This window comes from Eptatretus burgeri, chromosome 16 (genome assembly GCF_056783735.1).
Source record: "Eptatretus burgeri isolate ZD-2024b chromosome 16, Ebu_testis_v1, whole genome shotgun sequence".
Taxonomy (NCBI): domain Eukaryota; kingdom Metazoa; phylum Chordata; class Myxini; order Myxiniformes; family Myxinidae; genus Eptatretus; species Eptatretus burgeri.
The window spans coordinates 5,801,838-5,820,333 of NC_140976.1; the positions used below are offsets into that span (position 1 = coordinate 5,801,838).

Genomic DNA, 18,496 nt, shown 5'->3' on the forward strand with positions numbered 1-18,496 from the left:
ATTGGCCTAACAGGGGAATTGTGCAAGATTTTGTTGACAACTTCACGAGCTGCATCATGGCAATGGTGGACAAATCAGATGTATATCTGGTATTTGACAGATATCATGATTTCAGCATCAAGAGTGGAACAAGATTAGCAAGAGCTGGGCAGCAAGCGAGCAGGCACCACAGGTTAAACTGCCAGACTCCACTGCCTCCACAGCTGGTGGTTCTGTCAGTAACTGAGAACAAAGTTCAGCTGATAGAACTGATTTGCCAGAATTTGATTGACGTTGGTCAACAGAGAAAGCAGAGCCAACACAGGCTCATCATTATGGGACAGGAGTCTACCCCAGTGGAAATATACCACAGAGCCCAAAGGTGTCACACTGATTTGAAGATGACTCATGAGGAGGCAGATGTCATCATGATTCAGCAAGTCGCTAAAGTTGCCGAAGATGGTGCAAAATGCATCACAGTCATCTGTGATGATACTGATGTGTTCATCTTGCTCAAGTGTATCACTTCACAGAACTTAATCTGCAATGCTGCGTAACAATGGAAGCAACATGTCCTGGCCGATCGTTGATCGACATTGGGGCCACTGCCAGAAAGCATGCTGGGATGGTGCAAGACCTACGACCTTCACACGCACTGACAGGTTGCGACACCGTTGCCCAGATGTATGGTGGAGGTAAACTGACTGGCAAGAAGACATTCACAGCAGGCCATTCACTTCAAAAACTTGGGAATGTGGATGCATCGATTGACGGTCATCGCCGAAGCCACTGTGTTCATGGCTGTTTGCTGTGGGAGCAAGGAGAGAAGCAACATGTCTGATGTTCACAAAGAGGTATGGTCTATGAAGATGGTGAAACCAAATGCCATCAAAGCACCAGATTTAAATGCTCTGCCACCAACTACAGAGTCCTTTGAACAAAACGTGTGACACGCTCATATCCAGACAGCAATATGGAAGTCAGCTGCTGAGCTGCAGCCACCACCTCTGGATCCCACTCGGTATGGATGGAAACGTGATGAGGCATCAAGATCATTACTTCCAATTATGCTGCCGCCCAACGTCGCTCTTGCACCACCAGAGATCTTGGAGCTAATACGATGTGGATGTTTCTCTGACAAGCAATGCTTCACAGCTCAATGCCGCTGCACAGCAGCCAAGTTAGCTGCTGCATTTGCCGTTGATGATGACTCTGACACTGAATGAGACACCAAGCACTGAAGTAGCCTTCATAAGGTTTACAAACCTGTTATATATGTATGTATATATGTATGTATATGTATATATATATATATATGTATGTATATGTATATATATGTATGTATATGTATATATATATATATGTATGTATATGTATATGTATATATATGTATGTATATGTATATATATATATGTATATATATATATGTATATGTATATATATATGTATATATATGTATATATATATATATATATATATATATATATATATGTATATATATGAACATTTGATTTACACAGGAATGTCTTCTTATGTTCATGTTGTTAGCGGCTTTCATTGCATACTGTCATTGTTGAATCTCTATGAATAATAAAGTGATCTATAGTGGGGCAACTTAGCAAAATATAGCATAACAATTGTGCATTTTGTGAGGAAAGCACCAAATTTGGCACACTCGTAGCCTAACATAGTATGAACAGATTTGGATATGGGGCCATCTCAAATTCAGCCGCTGATGGCTGTGGCAGCCATTTTCCACTGCCATCAAAATATTGAGATGGCCAATATCCAAATCTGTTCATAATATGATAGGCTACTAGTGTGCCAAATTTGGTGCTTTCCTCACAAAATGCACAATTGTTATGCTAAGTTGCCCCACTACTATATTCACAAAGACTGAAGTGTTTTTTTCTATCTATATATCTATTTATCTACATTTCAATAATGGCAACTGCTAATTTGCATATTAATGAGCTAAATTTAAATGTTATCAAATTTTAAGTGGGTTTATCATGACCAGTGACCCTAAAAATATGGGTGTAAACACCTCAACCAGGCTATTTGGTTGCTTACTTCTGGAACTATTAAGAAAAATAGTAATTTTGACAATGGCCACCGCTAATTTGCGTATAAATGGATTTCTACAAAAATGCTCAAGTGTGCCAGAGTGGCATCAATGGGAATATTCATTCAGATGGTCTGGTGATCACAAAAATGCAGAAAAACTTTGTGCGGACCCCAATGCAAGGTCATCTTGAAAAATGGTGTTTGACATCCGGACTATTGTGTGGGCTGTCTTTGCTTCTACACAACACTGAGTTATTGCTCAGATGAGGGAAAATAAATAAAGAATAAGTGGATATTAATTGACGAATAAAAAATGCCGTTTTTGCCAGAAAGCACGTCTTCACTTTTTCTCCCCAAATATCAGCTTCCGAGCTCAAATTATGGCTGAGATATCGCCCAGACAAACAAACAAATGAAATTGCTCGTTGAGCAAGCAATTGCCGGAATAACTTTGTCATATCTCCATGATCTCTAAAAAAACAAAAACCTGGAGTTTGATCTTTCAAGGTCACCAGATTTGCCTTGACCTTGTGACTTCAAATAGAAGTTATGGCCACTTTCTCATCATTGTAAAAACCGGCGACCTCGGGGTTGACCTTACAAGGTCACGCAAAGTCAACAAATTTGGTGTCAAATAAAAGGTCATATGCAAGTTCCTATATGTTGATAATGATAATGTAGTCACTATCTGTCACTTTTTTTAGTTAAGGCCGTTTTAAAGTGAACAACTTTTACGTGACCCCCCTCAACTTCGACTTGGGGTGAACTTCCAAACTATGGCATGCAAATTTGCAAATTTTGCATTTTTTTTGCATTTTTTATTTCCTCACAAAATGCACAATTGTAATGCTAAGTTGCCCCATGACTATATTCACAATGACTGGTGTTTTTTTATTTTGCATTTTTTTGCATTTATTTTTGCATACATAAAAAAATTGCATTTTTTAGCATGCACATTTGTAAAATTATAATTAGAGATATGAATTGTGAATATTTTAAGCAGTTTGAAGTCAATACGACCATTTTTGAGAACGTTATGACAAAAAAAAACGATTCATTGTTTGTAGTCGACCTTGACCTAGACCTTGATTGAAGGTCAACCAAACTTAACACATTAGTAGCCAGTGCCATTGCCTACATGGGTGCAAATATTGGTGAACAAATCTGCACAATTGTGGACACTGTCAAACTTTTTTTAAAATCTGAAAATTTGCATTTGTTTATCATTAGGGAACTTTGTTGCCATGGTAACCGGAAGTGGCTGAACTAAATTTCATCATTTTTGGCATATAATAGGACACTCATACCAAGATACCATCTGCCAAATTGTAAGTCAATCGGGATCGAAATGGCGTTTTTATCGCAATTTGAAATTTTTCACCCGACCCTCCTGACATTCGACCCCCCCCCCCCACCGCGAAGAAGGGTGTTGGTGTGACACCCCAATGAGACATATGGTTGGATGCAGAATTGGAAGATGCACATTTTGGATTTGGTTTGAAGTCGATACGATCATTTTAGCGGACGTTATTGCGAAAATAAGAATTTCGGTGACCTTGACCTTGACCTTTGACCTAGATTCACCAAAAACGACAAGTGTCTAAGTTGGACCATGGCCGACGTCTGTACCCACTTTGGTCATGATGGTCACTGAAACTTTGGTCATGATCGCTGAAACGGTGTGGCTGCTACAGGGTAAACAGACAGACACACAGAATGACACACACAACCGACCAACTTAATTGCCGAAATCCGAAGGATTCCTCAATTATGATCGTCATGTGAATTATGGAGAAACCTCAAATTCCTGGGAAGTAGGAATTGATATTCCTCTTCAAACTGAGTCGATCGGAGGAAAATGGGAATCACGTTACAGGTGAAGGCCATTCGGCCCATCATGCCTGTGCCATACCAACACCACAATAATTTATCAAAATACGAAAATGTAAAATGTGGTTTGTATTTTTCCCCTCAGGGTAGGGGGGCACGTGGTTGGGTTAAAAACACACATCATCAACCACACAACCCCCCTCGATGAGATCCCCCACCAACAGCACTCCGTACACTCGTCCACAATGACCCATCATTGGATGTCATCAAAACCCATCATCAAAATGGAACATTTTCTCGGCCCGATACACACTCGGGTATTTCACACAAACATCGTCCAATTTCTGGTGAACTTCGGGTGTTTGGACCGTTGGTGTAACGTGAACCCGGATCGGTTTGTAGATCGGTTTCTGTCAGTACTGAGCACCGGGGACGCGTCGACTCGGCGGACTCGAGTAAATCGGAACGTTTTGTCCGTTTGATTGGAATCGTTCCGTGAGGTAAAATGTGTGATCCACTTCAGGGTCGATGTCTCGGTAAATAATAAAGATTAATTTTAAAATCGCTGAAATAACCCACTTTATCGATCGGAAAAAGACGACATATCTACTCCGTGATTTGTTCGGTATCAAGGGAGAGATTAACGTCGAGGGTAAATATACATCCGGGTGCAAGGTCCGGGGGTCGATATTATTCCAGGGTGTTGCGGTGTCGTGGTCGAGGTGCTCCAAGGCAGACACGAGCGGGGGAACAGTTCAACCCTGCTTTATTGCGAGAGCGTGAGCGTACGTTGTCCGTAACTCCTCCCTTTATTACTTACTCGATTCGCTCCAAGCCACACGACGTACAGGCTCCCAGGTCACAACGGTCGGTACAGGAACTCCGATTACGCTTCAGGCGGCGCGCACTCCTATTGGCCGTGCAAGCACGTGACCACTCTAAACCAATCCTCCACCACGCTCCCCCCCCCACGTCATGTCCTGCCCCGCAGGCCCGCTACACCACAGGTGTATCCTCATTCCTTCACCGAGATGAATATTTTAATTCATTACTCGTTGGAGATCGTCGGTGTGAGAGCATCAGGACCCGCACGGTACGTGTTTTATTGGTGAAGTTTGATAATAAGGCCCGAGAAGGGATGTTCAGATATTCGAGAGAAACGGCCATAAACAGTCAGGAAGTTAAAAACTCTCCACGTCTCTCCTTTTCCTTCTCCCTCGTTCGTTTATGATGAAGATTCAATTTTTAACTGAACGGAGAAAACAAATCGAAATCTGTAAACACACTTTGACTCACAATGTCGTGTGAAGGAGCCGCGCCCTTTGGACTGGAAAACCGCTCGTCGGGCGACATTTTGAGTAAATCCACTCGGACCATGTGGACTCACAAACGATGTCTGTTTCATACAAAATGTCCTTTTCATGATCCCATTGGACACGAATCGACTTCCCTCCTCTTATTCGATACTTTCACATTTAACAAAGATGTTTATTCACATCGCACAAAGCAATCCGACAAAGATTCACCTTTTCAATCCACACACCTATTATACTGTACTATTTATGGTCCACACACCTATTATACTGTACTATTTATGGTCCACACACCTATTATACTGTACTATTTATGGTCCACACACCTATTATACTGTACTATTTATGGTCCACACACCTATTATACTGTACTATTTATGGTCCACACACCTATTATACTGTACTATTTATGGTCCACACACCTATTATACTGTACTATTTATGGTCCACACACCTATTATACTGTACTATTTATGGTCCACACACCTATTATACTGTACTATTTATGGTCCACACACCTATTTTACTGTACTATTTATGGTCCACACACCTATTATACTGTACTATTTATGGTCCACACACCTATTACACTGTACTATTTATGGTCCACACACCTATTATACTGTACTATTTATGGTCCACACACCTATTTTACTGTACTATTTATGGTCCACACACCTATTACACTGTACTATTTATGGTCCACACACCGATTACACTGTACTATTTATGGTCCACACACCTATTACTAATTAAACAAGAAGGGGGTTTGTTGGCGAACCTTGAGCACCCTATGGAAATATGGTGGGGACAAATCGCAGACAAGAGAATGAGGAGAAGAAACGTCATAACATTAACAGTTGTACTTTTCAGAGAAGGAATGAAAGAAAGGTCGAAATGAGAGCAGTCTGTTGAAAGAGAAAAAGGGTCGTGAATTGTGAGACTAATTATATTATTAAAATCACGAGTTGGTCAAACTTTTGGAATCTGTCTTTCCATCCTGATAAATCTCACACTCTCACCACGTCTCTCTGAACGGACCATCTGGACCCCCCCCCTCTCCTCGCACCCCCAATCCACTTTCTCAACAATCCCCTCGAAGAAGTCCTTTCATTAAATCTTTTCGGTCTCACGGTCTGCCATGATCTTTCCTGGGAAAGCATATCTCCAAACTGGCCTCCAAAGCCAGTCACCGACTGGACATCCTACGTCGTACTAAGTCCTTCCTTGGCACATCTGAGCTTCTGACCACTTCCAAAGCTTTCATCCACAGCCTGATGGAATACTGCTCTCCCTTTTGGGGTGGTGCTCCAGCCTCACACATAGCTTGACTTCACGCTGTGGAAACCAAGGCTTTTCGTATCATTGACATCTCCCACGATGAAGCCGAGTCTTTTGATATCTCACTCTCACCGCAGACGGGTCGGTGTTCTTTCTATCTTCTGCCGTCTCCTCTCCGGCCTTGCTCCACCCCCTCCCAATCCCCCCGCTCTTTCTATGCTCTGTCTCCCTTATAATTACACAGGGCATTCAAGGTCCACCAAAAACCCCTTCTGGTGGAACTGCCACAATCAAGAATCACTGCTCACCTTCACTCTTTCATTCCTCTTTTTTTCTCCCCCACCTCTGGAACATGCTCACACACTCACTTCAATCCCACTCCTCCCACCAGGTCTTCAAACTAGCTTCTCACCACCATCTCATGTCTTCCCCCATCCAAAATCTTTATCTTTTCTACCCCTGTTAATCCACCCCAAACCCACCTCCTTCAAATTCCGTTTTCCTTCCTGAAAGTCCTTGTTGTACCATCTTGATTACCCCGTGTCCCCCACCCCATCCCTCCCCCTTCCACAGATCCCCCAATGTCTCTGTTCCCGACTATTTTGTGCTTCCCTCTCCCACCCATCTTGTCTCCTGCCTTGTTATATGTTCTGTGTGTTCACTCTCACACGAGCCTCAACATAGTATATAAAGAAATAAAAATCACCTGTGGGCCCATTGATCAATTGGACCAAATTTTCATTGTTTTTTGTGACCTTGTAGCATCCCTGCCTGTTGTACTGCTTGAGCATGAGTTAACTTCCCTTTCACCAAACCCATATGTGCTTGAGCCAGGGTGGGGTGGGGTAGGTTTGATTTATATGTTCGTTATTATTGCCAAATTACACGAGTATTATTATGGTTGTAAATATTTTTTATTATTAATGAATATATGCTTTGTTTCACACAGCCTGGTGTTGGCTTTGTGGTTAAAGTGGTGGCTTGGGATCCTCGGGGTCCTGAGTTCGAGCCCCACTGGCCGCTGATTTTACATCAGGGGTGTTGACTCAGCCTGTCATAACTCAGCCTGTCATCCTTCCGAGGTCAGCGAAATGAGCACCGGTATACTGGTAATTATCCCTGCATGACAAAGGTGACTAAAGGGTTGGTGTCAGGAAGGGTATCCGGCCATAAAAAACATTGGCACAAAAAAGGTACCATGATTGGAGCCCGCAAAAAGCTGACCCCTGCTCAGGGAAAAAAAGGCTTTAAAATGATGTGCTTTGTTCCAATGTTATCCTTGTTTTTGTTTTTATTTATAATTAGAATGTCATGCCATGGAAGGACCTGTTAAGCTGGTCTATATACCTCAACTTGGTGTGGGGTTAAAAGGTGGGAATTATTCCGGTTCTTTGTAGTTAATTAGCCTAATCAACTCGGGAGATCATGACGATCATCTTGGTGAATCACAAACCACATCAGAACGCTCCAGTAGAACTCAACACACACACACACACACACACACACACACACACACACACACACACACACACACACACACACACACACACACACACACACACACACACACACACACACACACACACACACACACACACACACACACACACACACACACATTCACACATTCACACATACACACATACACACATACACACATACACACATACACACATACACACATACACACATACACACATACACACATACACACATACACACATACACACATACACACATACACACATACACACATACACACATACACACATACACACATACACACATACACACACACCTCATTTATAGTAGATAAGGCTGAAATGACCATTTGTTTTTCTCGGCAAAAGCTTCAGGTAAATGACATGAAGAAACTAGAGGGGGAGCACTCGGTAGAGTGCAAAACCTCCGCCGCCAATACTGCTGGATCACTTAAGTGAACCTGATATCTTATTCATTGTAGGTCAAAACGGATCAGACTCTACTGAACCACGATTGAATAAACTAAACTAGGTCGACGCGCATGTAGAAATGGCAAAAAAAAAATCAATTTTTTTGAAAAAAAGGTGAAAAATTTATTTGTTTTTTTCTCTAACAATTTTTTTTTGGGGGGGGGGGTGGTTGGAAATCACTTAAAACGTGTAGAAATGCAAAAAAAAAATTAAAATATTTTTTTCAAAATTGCCGCCATAGCGGCCATATTGGATTTTGGACCAAGTCCAAAATCAAATGGCATGATTCATGGACCATACCTAATCCCCCCACCAAGTTTGGTCGAAATCCGTCGAGTTTTTTTCCGTAATACTGTTCACAAACAAACAAACAGAAAGGGGTGAAAACAGTAACCTTCGATCTTCAATGGCAGAGGTTAACTTGAGGGGGAGCACTCGGTAGAGTGCAAAACCTCAGCCGCCAATTCTGCTCGGTCACTCAAGTGAACCTGATATCCTATTCATTCAATTTGACGTCAACAATGCTCACAGAGTTATAGTTTGCAACTTTCCCTTTTACTTTTAACTTTTACATACTCAATTCATTCGTCATAACTCGATTCCTTGAGACAGAAATTGATTTTACGTGGGCATATCCACCTGAAGTTCCAAAATCAGCCGCAATTATAATTTTGGCATGTTTTTTTGTTGGAAATCACTTATAACATGTAGAAATGCAAAAAAAAATTCGAAATTTTGTTGAAAAAAAAGTTGCAAAAATATTTTTTGTCTCAAACAATTATTTTTGGGGGGGTTGGAAATCACTTAAATCATGTAGAAATGCAAAAAAAAAAAATTGGGGGGGGCATGACAATTTTTTTTGGGGGGGGGGGTTGGAAATCTGGATGTAATCTGGATGCAAGTCTGGATGTAATCAGCTCAGAACTGTCGGGGGAGCAGCGTTAAATTCACGGGCTCATGATTATTCTGCATATTTGTGCACAAATGTTTGTTTTTTAAAACTTTATCTCGCACTGTCATTCAAAATTTTATCTCGGGGGCCCAGAGACCCCTTTTGCCCGAGGGCCCCGAATACTGTCTGTCTTGTCATATACACATGCATGCATACATACATACATGCATACAAACATTTTTTTTTGATTTTGATTTTGACAAATTTCCCTGACAATATCTGCTGCTCTTCCTTCGCTCCAATTGGTTCTTCTGACCACGTCCTTATTAAAGTGGACATCTCTCTGGCTGTTATCAGAGAACCACCTCACCGCCGTCGAGTCTGGCATTTCACTCAAGCCGACTGGCAGGGTCTCCGAGCAGCCATCAAACTTACAGACTGGTCTCCTATCACTACTTTCTCAAACATCAACTCATCCTGGGAATTCTTTCAAAGAAACTTGCTCTCCCTCATGCACAGATTTATCCCCTCTCGTGTTCAGTTGTCTTACCCTTCCTCCCGCCCTTGGTTTACTGAAGCTTGTGGCGAGGCAGTTGTCCTGAAACAACTTGCCTTTGCCTCATGGAAAGCAAACCCAACTGAGGGCAATCTCAGTTCTTTCCACAAAGCTCGGAACAAGTGTGTAGCTACCCTCAGGAGAGCCAGAAAACAACATCTTTCTCATCTCAAGTCTGAACTCTCAAACCTCTCTCCCTCCTCAAAATCCTGGTGGCGTTTAATCAAATCTGTTTCTGGTGTATGTTCCCCCTCCATCCCCTCCCTTACCTCAAATGGCCGCACTGCTGATTCCACACGTGATAAAGCTGAATGTCTAAACTCGGTGTTTGCAGCTAAATCTTGTGTCCCAAACCCATCACTATCTCTACCCACTTTACCCAGTCGCACCCAACTGTCCCTGGACTCTGTATCCTTTTCTCCTGACAAGGTGGAGAGCTTGCTTTCAAACCTCGAGTCAGATTCTGCAACCGGTCCAGACGGCATCAGCCCACGTGTCCTCAAAGCCTGCTCTTCTGCTCTTGCTCACCCTCTCTCTGTTCTATTCACCCTCTCATTTTCCCAAGGTCATCTGCCATCTGCTTGGAAATCTGCTAACATCACTGCCCTGCATAAAAAGGTGCAAAAACAGATCCCTGTAACTATAGACCAATCAGCCTTCTCCCAATCATCAGCAAGGTTATGGAATCCATCATCGCTTCAGACATGAAATCCTTCCTCTTCTCCAATGGCTTGATTTCCAATCATCAATTTGGTTTCAGACCAGGTCACTCTACCCTAGATATGCTGCTACTGCTCTCCCATCAATGGATGGAGGTCCTCAATGCCAGACAGGAAATCCGAGCCGTATCCCTGGACATATCACGTGCTTTTGACACAGTCTGGCACCCTGCCCTACTCACCAAACTCTCTTCCCATGGTATTCAAGGCCATCTCCACTCATGGCTCGCAGACTTCCTCTCCTGTCGCAGTCAACGTGTGGCCCTAAATGGAGTTCTTTCATCCCCTCTTCCTGTGCAGGCTGGAGTTCCTCAAGGTAGCGTTCTGGGCCCTGTTCTTTTTCTGGTTTTCATCAATGATCTCTCGGACTCTCTGGAAAATCCTCTATTTCTCTTTGCCGATGACTCAACCCTCTGCCGTACCATCTGTCATCCCTCAGACCGGCAAGCAGCAGCTTCTTCGCTCACTGCAGATCTGGATAAAATCACAAACTGGTCCAACACGTGGAACATGTCTTTCAATCCAGACAAATCTCACACTCTCACTATGTCTCTTCGAAAGGACCGTTTACAAAACCCCCCATCCACTTTCTCAACAATCCTCTGGAAGAAGTCTTTTCTTTCAAGCTTCTGGGTCTCACTATCTGCCATGACCTTTCCTGGGAAAGTCACATTTCCAACCTTGCCTCAAAAGCCAGTCGCCGACTGGGAATCCTCCGTCGTGCAAAGTCCTTCCTCGGCCCTCTTGAGCTCCTGACCACTTACAAAGCTTTTGTCCGTAGCCTGATGGAGTACTGCTCTCCCCTCTGGGCTGGTGCTCCTGCCTCCCACCTTTCTCGACTTCACGCTGTCGAAACCAGGGCTTTTAAGATCATTGGCATCTCCCGCAATGAAGCTGAGTCTTTGGGCCTCTCACTCAATCACCGCAGGTTGGTCGGTGGTCTTTCTGTCTTCTACCGACTCCTCTCCAGCCTTGCCCCCCCTGCTCTCTCTGCGATTTGTCCCAACCACATTTCCACAGGGCGCTCAAGGTCCGCCAACAACCCCCTTCTGGTAAAACTACCAAAATCACGAATCACTGCTCATCTTCACTCTTTCATGCCTCTTTTTTCCCGCCTTTGGAATAAACTTCCTCACTCTATTCTTTCCCATTCTTCCCTTCAGGCTTTCAAAACAGCTGTTCACCACCACCTCTTATCTTCCCCCATCCAAATCCTCGATCTTTTCTACCCCGATAATCCACCCAAGCCCACTTCCTTCAATTCTCCTGCTTTCCTTCCTGAAAGTCCCTTTAATGTCCATCTTCCCCTCGCCATGTTCCCCGTCCCATCCCCATCCCTCTCCCTTCCACAGTTCACCTGTGTCTGTTCCCCAATGTTTTGTCCCTTCCACTCCCGCCCCTCTTGTCTCATGCCTCCTTGCTGTGAGTTGTGTGTTAGCTCTCATACGAGCCTCGACCAAGGTATAAAAAAAAAAAAAAAAAAAAAAAACATACTTTTGCTCCATTTTACAGGTATATATATATATATATATATATATATATATATAATGTTTTTTAAAGAAGAAGAAGAAGATGCTTCCAATGTAAAGTAAAAAAGTGAGAGCACACCCGGTCTCGGGCAACTCTTCGCCGCCTTTGCAGTCGGCTTCCTTCAGGCGCAATCGCTTTTTTTGCTCAAATTAGCAGAGTCGATCTAGTTTTTTACTTTTCGTTGGAAGCACCACCTTCTTTACAAATGCGTAATCCTAACCACCCCAATTTGTATATATTTATTTGAAGAAATAATGTTACGGATTTGGAAGCGCACTGCACACAGACAGAGTCCCCGTCGTTCAGTTATCTCGATAAGTATAGGTGTATAGTTAGATCCCGTCCCAATGTTTCATGGGTGATTAAGTGTGTGTGCGCTGCGAGTTATTTTCTTCGCTCAAGAATTTATATCCACAAAAATAACAACAACACTATGGACCATTCCTCACACGATGGCGTGCTGAACACGCATGAGGGCGGAGTTCCCTTGGTCACCGAAGTTCTGACTCCACGCTTAGGCCAATCAGAAGGGTGCGAACGCGTTTGCCGCCTTTCAGCCAATGGGCGCAGAGCGAGCTCCAAGAGAAGCAGAGTCTCTTCGGGGGGCGGGGGATCGAGACACCCCGACACGCCCCCTGAGCAATCACGGAGAGACGGCCGATTTTCCCCAGCGAATGAGGGGTGTGGTGACGTCGACACGTTCCCCCTCCCCCCCCGACCCCGGTTGGGGAAGAGAGACATGGGACGGCGCGGTCGGCTCGTGGCTTGTCTCATCTTGTCGCTGGCTCTGGTCTCGTCACAGTGAATCCTCGCCTCGTCATTATTCGAGCTGGCTGGCGTCCGTGGCTGAATCCTTGGTCCCTGTTATATCGGCGCGTGTTCGAGTTCCGCCACCAAACAAGATCGACGTTACCGCACGAGGCGGGCAGGTGCAAGACCAGGCTCTTCCCTCAGCTCGTCCTCCCTCCCAAGATGTAGGGCACAATAAAGGGCAACCGGCCCCAGTGTGTGTGTGTGTGTGTGTGTGTGTGTGTGTGTGTGTGTGTGTGTGTGTGTGTGTGTGTGTGTGTGTGTGTGTGTGTGTGTGTGTGTGTGTGTGTGTGTGTGTGTGTGTGTGTGTGTGTGTGTGTGTGTGTGTGTGTGTGTGTGTGGCGGCAGTCCGATAAGTAGACATTGCTTAAGTATGTCACCCTTGTACATTGACTGCATATTCGGTTTTAACTCTGCTCTTTGTGTGCTCCCTTCCCCGATTATTGTTCATAAATAAATCCTCTTGTTAAATGTACCTGCTCGTTGCTGTCATTTCTTTCATTGGTTTTTAGCACTGTGCATATTGGGAATTAGGAAGGCCTTGTTGCTGTAATTTTTTTTTTGTATACCTTGTCGAGGCTTGTATGAGAGCTAACTAAATTGTTCATTTGGACCGACGGATCTTAGTAATCCCCGCTCGGTTTACACCTGAATCGGGCTCGGTAAACGGCCCGTTCCACCCGAGGTCCGTCGAGGGTGTGGTTTTCCACGGAAGTTAGATGACGTGGGTACTTAGTTTTATTGAAATTGGGCAATTAACCCTACCCCACGCCATCAAAATATTGGCGTCCACGGTCCGCTAAGGAACCCGTTGACTTCGGAGTTCTCCGGGGTGACGACCTTCTATTCCGGGTGTTTCTTGGGAGACGGCCTTTCTGCTCCGTCTCGCGGTCGCTCCTCGCCACCGACCCCCAGCCCACAACAATAAAAACATAATGTCTATCCTTTTGTCCTATTTCCTATCTTGGTCTCAGCACTTTGTGCATCACCATCATCAAACTCTATACATATGAATCATTACCAAGCTCTTACAATCCCCTTCACATCATCTACATTTACCCACAACTCCGTTTATTCGGTTCAGCCGAGTCGCAGGTAAATGTTGTCAAAGCGTTCTCCATGCTGGATGCCATGACATGACATAATTCTGTTGGGCAACATATCAAGCCATACTGTTATGGGGTTGTTGTGGTTGTTCTCTCCAATTATCTTGTTCATCACAAGATTGTTGGGTTTTTTTTGTTTGTTTTTGTCCTCCCATCCTCTCAATGCCATCCCATCCGAGTATATAAACTAATTGTTTAAATTCCCTCACTCGCTTGCAAATTGAATCCTGCGATATTAAACTGATTTCTAATTGTCAACATTTCTCAACTTGGTTTTCCATCCACTTTAAATGTGTAACGTTCAATTCTGAGATGATCCATTCCAATGGAGGATAACTAGTTAAACCTACAATCAACAAGTACCGCCACTCATTTGTGTTTCTGATCTCCCACCTTGTGTTGTTTTGTCGACTTGTGATTAACTAACTCGTGATGTTTAATATTTTCCAGATCTCTTCTTATTGAGAACATTTCCAGATCTCATATGAGGTCTTTGTGAGAGATTGAGAAACCATAAACTGAAGACAATGAAGATGTCCAAGCTGATGAAGAGATTGTTTGTTCGAGATGTTCTCGTGATGCACTTGTTTGGTTTGTTTTTAATCGATGCTGGTGAGTCCTGAAGTTCTGAATCGTCATCAATGTCAATGCAATTATTATTATCCTCATCTGTGACGGTGAAATGTTTGATTTGATCCTAATAATTATTTTCCTTTCCAAAACAAAATGTCGTCTTGACTACCTCCACCACCGAAGGTGAAGGAGATGATGTTTTCACCCCCTTTCTGTCTGTTTGTTTGTTACTTGCAAAATCGAAGATTTGCAATCTTCGATTTGTTAGTTTGTTTGTTAGTCGATTTTGTAATTCTGTCTGTCTGTTTGTCTGTTTCTCTTTCTGTCTGTTTGTCGCCTGCAGGTCACAATTTTAAACCGATCTTGCCGAAACGTCACCACATGGTAGAGTTTGTCATAAGGAAGAATCCTGTTGCTTTTGAGGTCAAAAGGTCAACTTCGGTGTGATTTCTAAAATCTTTAAATTTCCTCCGATTCACTTGGATTTGAAGAGGATTTATATTTCACGTCACTGAATTCAAGCAGCCAATTATTTTTGAGGTCAACATGGACCAAAGGTCAACAACTAGGGTGGTATTTCTAAAATCCTCAATTTTCATCCGATTGACTTGAAATTTGAAGAGAATATATATTTCATAAAAAGAAAACCACAAAGCTTTTCGTTGTGCTCTCTTCAGGTGAAATTCGCACAAAGTGAGTGAGTAATGAAGAAGAACAGTCCAATCGACACCGATCAACAAAGTCAATTCTGATTGGACGTTCTCCACTCATCATCATCATCACCTCCCAATGTCGAGGTGGGAGGAGCCTGTTCAGTGTTCAGCTCTCCAATTGGAGGTTGCAGAGTCTGAGGCGGAGCCGCTAAGGCTGTTGTAGAATCTTCTTCATCACAATCTGTGATCATGAGACGAGTTGGTGTTCTTCTTCTTCTTTGCACAAATAAGCAAAGCGAGTGGACAAACTCTTTTTGCCGACATAACATGGGGTCCATGGAATACATACAATATCACTTCTTGTATTCGGAGATGCATGAAACTTCATCCTCTACTCAATATCTTGAATGCATCCACATTATAATTTTCAGCACAGTTTGCATTCTCAATCAAATGCTGTCCAATAGCAGATGCACACGATGTTGGGATTGATGCTGGGACCTTCGCACAAGCACGTACCGGCTGTATTCGTGTACCAATTGTGTTTTTCCTGATGGACAAAGGGACGTGCTGTTTGATTCTGTCAGTCAGAGTCTGAGTAGTTCTGCCGACACACCGAGCATCACATCGACTCTTGAACTCATAAATAATATTGCTAAGTTTTGAGGCAGGCAGAACATCCTTCTTAGCTGCAGGAATCAGACGTCGAGAGATGAAAATCACTCTTGGACGAATGGCCGGATACGTGCTTGAGACACATCTTTTGATTTGTTCCTCATATCTTTGCGACATTTTCCCTTTCCAAGGAATTTTGATGTAGATCGGGCACTTTTCAGGACCCATCTTCCGTTCATCTGTCGCAGTGAGGAATTTGTGCATAAACCTCCTTATGATAGACTCAGGATATCCATTCTCACTGAGGATGCCGGCAATCTTGTCCATCTCTGTCCGAAGCTTGGAGTTGGAACATCTCCTCTTAGCTCAACTCACTAATACATTGATCAAACTGAGTCAATGTCAGACTGTACCTATTTGGTCTTCCATTTGATATACATTGAATTAATTTTAATCCCATTCTAAATTCAATTGGATAATATATAATAAATGTCGTGGGTCAGGGTCAGGTGTCCCATCAAAGCGGGACGTCTTGGTACACGGTTACCTCTGCGAGCAGTGAAAAAGTGGCATTTCTAATTGTCTCTTATTAATTATGTAACACACCAGTACACAAAGCCCACACAAAATACACCACACAAAACAAGTCCTGGTGAGGGAACGCCATCTCTGATTGCTCTTTCTCTTGTTTTGTTTGTAAAGGAAGTTCTTTTTTGTTGTAAATGTTACATATCAGCTGATCTTGTTGGTTAATCAACTCTCTGTCTCTCTGTGTCTCTGTCTCTCTGTTTCACTGTCTCTGTCCCTCTTTCTGTCCCTCTTTCTGTCCCTCTTTCTGTCCCTCTTTCTGTCCCTCTTTCTGTCCCTCTTTCTGTCCCTCTCTCTGTCCCTCTCTCTGTCCCTCTCTCTGTCCCTCTCTCTGTCCCTCTCTCTGTCCCTCTCTCTGTCTCTCTCTCCTCCTCCTCCCCCCCCCAATCCTTGTTTCAGGTGGATTGAAGGTTGTGGCTCCATCTGAAGTGGGATTTGTGTATGGTGAAAATGTATCTCTTCCCTGCACCTTCACCATGAATGAGGATTCTGGACCAATTAATCTGAGCAAGTTGGAGTTAGAATGGATCAATGGTCGCACAATCCTCACTTATAAAAATAGGAAGATTGAACCAAGTTCTTTGTACAAGGGACGAGTAATGATGAATGAACAAAATCTGAGAAATGGAGACGCGACGTTGAATCTAAACAATGTGACTCAAGTGGATATGATAACATGTATTGTTACATACAGTGGAGAAACTCGAAGGGTCACCATCGATTTGTACTGTAAGTTTTGATTCCCTCTTTTCTCACTCTGATTTATTTATGTTCCCCATTTTATTGTAATATTTTTGGGATATTTGGTAAAAAAGAAAGTTATTTAATTGTTGAGTGTCAAGATGATATTGCTGTGTTATCCTCAATTACATGTCTATCCCTCCAAGCCCTATGTTTAATTGGTGTGGAGTTTTTGTACAATTTATAGGAATTATGATCCCAATTATTTAAGTTTATGAAAAACTCACGCATTGAGTGTCGTGATGTATAGATCAGAGCCTCCTGTTTGTGTTGTGAAATCCATATTTTCCTCTTATTATAGGGAGATGTTCAACCAACTGTGGTGCACTAGCGAGGTTTAACCTTTTATGAATGGATGAGATGGTGACATCTCTACTTCAATGAGAAGGGCACTCGGTAGAGCGCTTACCTCCGCCATGCAATTCCTCATCCACGAGAACATATCGGGCCCAATACATTTTTTAAATATCATGCCATTTATTGTTTTTGGCCCAATCTCAGTCGGGGCCAATTCCTATTTCTAATCTTTATAAATGATCGATCTGACTGGAAATTCCCTTTTATCTATTTGATTTGCTGATGACTCCACCTTCTGCTGTGACATCCATCATCCTTCAGACAGGCAGGCTGCAGTTTCTTCTCTCTTCAGACCTTGGAAAAAAAAATCACAAGCTGGTCAAACATTTGAAATATGCCTTTCAATCCTGACAAATCTCACTATCTCTCTCCGAAAAGGACCGTTTGGCAAACCCACCCATCTACTTTATCAACAATCCACTGGAGGAGGTTCGGTCATTCAAACTCCTGGGTCTCACTATCAGCCGTGATCTTTCTTGGACAAACCACATCTCAATGTTGGCCTCCAAAGCCAGCCGCTGACTGGGCGTCCTCCATCATACAAAGTCCTTCCTTGGCACACCTGAACTCGTATCCACCTTCAAGGCCATCATCCGCAGCTTGATGGAGTACTGCTCTCCCCTCTGGGCTGGCTTCCCTGCCTCACATCTTGCTCAGCTTGACGCTGTGGAACCAAGGCCTTCAAGATCATTGGAATCTTCTGCGATGAAGCTGCCTATGGGCATATCGCTTTGCTATCATGTCAGTTGCCTCTCTGTCTTCTAGCACCTCCTTTCTCGCCTTGCATCATCTTGTTTTTTCATGCTTTGTTCCCCCTCTCGGTTTCTGCAGGGCACACGGTCAACCATCAACCCCCTTCTGGTGAAACTACTTAAATCCATGATCAATGCTTGTGATGTAACCAAGTTTGAATGTAATATATATCGATATACAT

At 43.3% G+C, this 18,496-nt stretch overlaps 1 protein-coding gene across 3 annotated transcripts in view; it reads left to right on the forward strand.

The window, feature by feature from the left end:
• The first annotated feature begins 4,830 nt into the window (after positions 1-4,830).
• The window catches only part of LOC147010389 (uncharacterized), a 45,523-nt gene continuing 31,857 nt past the window's right edge, over positions 4,831-18,496 (forward strand). The window contains exons 1-4 of one of the 3 annotated variants that reach the window (XM_085860369.1): positions 4,831-4,969; positions 7,420-7,579; positions 14,486-14,647; positions 16,864-17,193. In XM_085860369.1, the coding sequence (XP_085716495.1) occupies positions 14,563-14,647; positions 16,864-17,193 (415 nt within the window). In that variant the 5' untranslated portion in view covers positions 4,831-4,969; positions 7,420-7,579; positions 14,486-14,562. The remainder of the gene's footprint in view (positions 4,970-7,419; positions 7,580-14,485; positions 14,648-16,863; positions 17,194-18,496) is intronic. The other 2 variants (XM_085860370.1, XM_085860371.1) reach the window with 2 other exon arrangements.